General features: G+C 56.8%; 2 protein-coding genes across 6 annotated transcripts in view; both read left to right on the top strand.

The window, feature by feature from the left end:
- The window catches only part of MYO19 (myosin XIX), a 33,675-nt gene extending 29,463 nt beyond the window's left edge, over nt 1-4,212 (top strand). For 4 of the 5 annotated variants that reach the window (XM_019636676.1, XM_019636675.1, XM_019636677.1 and 1 more), the window contains 5 exons: nt 1,697-1,770; nt 2,519-2,640; nt 2,847-2,960; nt 3,191-3,367; nt 3,722-4,211. In XM_019636676.1, coding sequence (XP_019492221.1) covers nt 1,697-1,770; nt 2,519-2,640; nt 2,847-2,960; nt 3,191-3,367; nt 3,722-3,898 — 664 coding nt within the window. In that variant the 3' untranslated portion in view covers nt 3,899-4,211. Of the gene's footprint in view, nt 1-1,696; nt 1,771-2,518; nt 2,641-2,846; nt 2,961-3,190; nt 3,368-3,721 lie in introns of all 5 variants that reach the window. The other variant, XM_019636679.1, reaches the window with a different exon arrangement.
- Nucleotides 228-4,233, top strand: part of LOC109379782 (unconventional myosin-XIX-like) — a 13,262-nt gene continuing 9,256 nt past the window's right edge. The window contains exon 1 of the mRNA XM_019636687.1: nt 228-311. The gene's annotated coding sequence lies outside the window, so the exon portion shown is untranslated. The remainder of the gene's footprint in view (nt 312-4,233) is intronic.

Raw genomic sequence — 4,233 nt, 5'->3', positions numbered from 1 at the left:
ACACCAGGTGACCCAGCTGAGGCCACGCCAGCCCCAGTGCATTGCGGCAGGACCAAGGTGTTCATGACTGACGCCACGGTAAGCTGGTTTGGGATGAGGAGCAGAGATGACCGAAGCCAGCTGTGCTCTCAGGGCAGGGGGAGGAGAGGCTGAGGACCTCCGTGGATGCCCCTTCTCCCAGCTGGAGCTTCTGGAACTCGGGCGTGCCCAGGTGCTGGACCAGTGTGCCCGCTGCATCCAGGGCAGCTGGAGGCGACACCAGCACCGCAAGCAGGAGAGGCAGAGGCAGGCTGCTGTGCTCATCCAGGCAGGTAGGACTGGGGCCCCGGGCTACACAGCCCTCATCCAGGCCGGCAGGTGGGCCTAGATGCAGCCACTGTCAGCAACGGCAGACCCCACGATACCTGTTTCCTCTGAAACGCTGCTCCTTGAGTCCCCATATACCAAAGCTGACAGTGGCCCAGCCTCAAGACGTTGGTGGCATGTCCCTATGGTGCACTGGGATTCAAACCCACCGTCCACCTCACCCCGAGCTCTCTCCAGTCCAGTGGAAGCCAGGTCACACCACTACTAAGGCTGCTCTGTAGGTAGTGGAGGGTAAAAATTTACCTTTAATTCCCCTCCCCCAGACCTTGATTGCTGCTTATACCATCTTTCTTTCCCTTAATAACAACTCAAATCATTACCTGCCGGGCTCCAGGGCTTGTAATGAGTTTAAGAAGATAAAAACCGATAAGATTTGATTCATCAAAGGAAGACATATGAACCATGTCCACAGCAGTCTCATTTTTAAAAATAAAAATACCAGAAGCCACCCAAATATCTAACAGTGGTGGAGTCATGGCTATATTATGGACCTTCCTTACGATTCTGCTTTATGTGTTGAATTTAGTACCTTATGTAGTGGCACAAGGTCGCCATTCACTGAAAAAGTACTGTTTCAAACTTGTTTTAAAAAAGATTTTACTGGGGACTTAGGGGAGGGAACAGTGTTGGGGAATTGGGGAAGGGACCAGCCAAGTTGTTGTTCTTCAATCTTCGTTGTGGAGGGCACCAGTCGCCATCTGGCTGCACGTCAGCAGCTCATGGCCTCTACGCTCAAGGTGCCGAGTTCAGTTTATAGTTGCTGGTGGGCGTAGCCACCATCCCATGCAGGAGTCGAACCAGCAGCCTTGTTAAGAGTGCACGCTGGGGCCGGCCGAGTGGCGCGATGGTTAAGAACTGGCTTGGGATGCCAGAGGGCCCCGGTTCGGATCCCACATATGAGGGCCAGTGACACTGCCNCCATTGTTGGCCCCAGGTGACTCAAGACCCATTTGTGTGGGACTGGAGGGGGGCGGGGGGTGCTACAGGGCCTCGAGTGCTGGGCTCCACAGGTCGAGTTCTGCAGGGGAGTCTAGTGAACTCAGTTCTTCACAAATCCCATCCAGCCCCTTCTAGTCAAGACACCGGCTGGGTATCGGGGCATGTGACTAATGCAGACAGGAGCTTTTATGTGTACCTGAGAACATGAATGACCGCAGCCTGCATTTGTGGTAGGTCAAGACAGGCCGATGGGAAACCAGAGGAGAGGGTTTAGTCCTTGACCAGTCAGGCCCTCCAGGGTGTGGAACCCTGGCTGGAGGAGCCATTTTGCCACCCCTAGGCTCAGCCCGACCCCCTCTCACCAGAATCCACTCTTCCTCCAACCCAACAGGCTGTTTGACTGGCTGGTATCGGTGATCAACAGCAGCATCTGCGCAGACCCCAACTACTGGACCACTTTCATAGGTAGCAGGGGCTCTCCCTGCCGGGGGCACACTCTCAGAAAAAGAACGGGGAGCCCTGGGTCCACTAGGCAGCTCTTTTCCCTTCTCTGCACCCTCATCTCCTCATCGGTCCACCACTGTTCAGGCGAGGACATCTCTGAGCTCCCCAGTGCCCACATCTGACCCATCCATAGCTCACCTCGCTGAGATGGGGCCCCTTCTATCCCCAGAGACCCAGCTCCGGTCTCAGGAGAGTAGTGGGGATGGATGAAAGAGCTAGATTAGAAGGGACTTGAGGGACTTGATAACATCGTTGGGGTAGTCCGGTAGGGGAGGAAGTAAAGCTCAAAGGCACCAGAGAAATTTGCTCACACAATGGTAGAATTCTAGACACCAGCTAGGCTGGTGAGACCCAGGCCCTCCAGACCTGGACATGAAAAATGCTCCCAGGGACCTGGTTCCCTCACAGGAGGGGCCTACTGGGGCCAGAGGATTCAGATTCAAAGTGCACCTTGTGCCCCGGGCCACTGCTCACACCTTACTTGGACTTTCTTCCTGCTCTGAGCTCTGAAGGGATGTGAGATAGAGATGGGCACCCTGGGGTGAAGTGGGGTGCTCTGTCTGCTGTGGGCGTCATGCTCACTCAGCCTCATCCCCAGGCTGCCAAGGGTGAGGCTTCCTCACCCTGGGCCACCCTGAGCTCCTATAGTGCTCCCCCCAACACCTACCTGCTCCTGCAGTGGCCCCATGGCTTCTCCCCGTCCTCCCAGGCCTGCTGGATGTGTACGGATTTGAGTCATTTCCCGACAACAGCCTCGAACAGCTGTGCATCAACTATGCCAACGAGAAGCTGCAGCAGCACTTCGTGGCTCATTACCTCAAGGCTCAGCAGGTGAGGGTGCGGCGGTGGGCCAGTCCTCCGCCTGCGTCCTCTGTATCTTCTTAGTCAGGAAGATACAGAACCGACCAGGAGCTGATAGTTCCTCCTCTGAGGCCGTTCTGGAATATGCTGTGGTGCTGAGGCAGGCCATGGGATGGCCCTTCTGGGCCTCAGACCACAGCTGCCTTCTCCCCGCACCCCCACACTTTGCCCCCTAGGAGGAATATGCAGTTGAGGGCCTGGAGTGGTCATTTGTCAACTACCAGGACAACCAGACCTGTCTGGATCTCCTCGAGGGGAGCCCCATCAGCATCTGCTCCCTTATCAATGAGGTGGGGAGGGTCCGCCAGTGTGCTGAGCACAAGTGGGGCTTTGGGCTTTTCTGGGGCCTTGAAGACGATCCCGTGCCTCTGTTGCCCCATCTGCCAATCCCTATACTCCTTCCCTCTCAGGGTCACTATCACGCCTGTGTGACAACTCTGCTGCCATGGGGGCCATGGGGTGGGGCCTGTGAGGAGCCCCTCTCACTTTTGTGGCCGATTGCCCATCCCGTCCCACACAGGAGTGCCGCCTGAACCGGCCCAGCAGTGCAGCCCAGCTCCAGACACGCATTGAGAGTGCCCTGGCAGGCAGCCCCTGCCTGGGCCACAGCAAGCTCAGCCGGGAGCCCAGCTTCACTGTGCTGCATTACGCAGGGCCTGTGCGGTACCGCACCGCAGGCCTGGTGGAGAAGAACAAGGTGAGGCTGGGCCGTGGCTCCTGGGAGCCGGCACTGAAGGAGATGCCGAACCACTGCTGTGCATACATGGTAGCTTCCTATTGTGCGTCCTCCCTCCTGAACATCCTCCCAGAATCCAGGGCCACCTCTTGGGTCTCTGCTAATCAGGCATGACCTGCCCAGAAGTGACCCATGTCACACGGGGTCTCCTGGTTTCTAGGTGTCCAGTGGACCAGCTTGTCTCTCAGACTTGGGCCCCGCCCTCCCCTAGTAGCCCTTCATCTGGGGCCTGGGTGGGAGGGCTGGCAAGCCCGTGGGCAGCCCTGGGTAGCACTCCACCTGCCCTCACCTGCTGCCCTTGTCCTTTCCCAATAGGACCCCGTCCCCCCTGAGCTCACCAGGCTCCTGCAGCAATCCCAGGACCCCCTGCTCAAGGTGCTGTTTCCTGCTGACCCTGAAGAGAAGTCCCAGGAGGAGCCCTCTGGCCAGAGCAGGGTCCCTGTGTTGACTGTGGTGTCCAAGTTCAAGGTGGGTCTGGTGGTGCTGACATAATGTTTTGTGCTTGGTTCACTCCTCAATCTCAAATGTTTACCTACCACCTGCTAGGGTTGGTGCTGTTTACTGGGGAGCATTAGTGAGTTAAGTAGATGTGATCTGGGTCCACGGGGAGATGATAGTCCTGTGTGGAAGACAGAGATAGGAAACAAATAGACTGTTGGTGTAATTGACATGACGGGAAGCCTAGGGGCCTGTGGGTGGCACAGTGGGGTCTCTCACCCACTGCCAATAGGGAGATTGTGGAGGAACAATAGTTAGTACATGAACCTCTGTGAGCTGGCTCATTCCCGGTTCTCCAGCTTCCTGCTTAAACTCTGTCCTAGGCTAGA

This window comes from Hipposideros armiger, unplaced genomic scaffold (assembly GCF_001890085.2).
Source record: "Hipposideros armiger isolate ML-2016 unplaced genomic scaffold, ASM189008v1 scaffold_29, whole genome shotgun sequence".
NCBI classification, from domain to species: Eukaryota; Metazoa; Chordata; class Mammalia; order Chiroptera; family Hipposideridae; genus Hipposideros; species Hipposideros armiger.
Note: the sequence above shows the minus strand (reverse complement) of the source record. Positions and strands in the feature narration are given on the sequence as shown.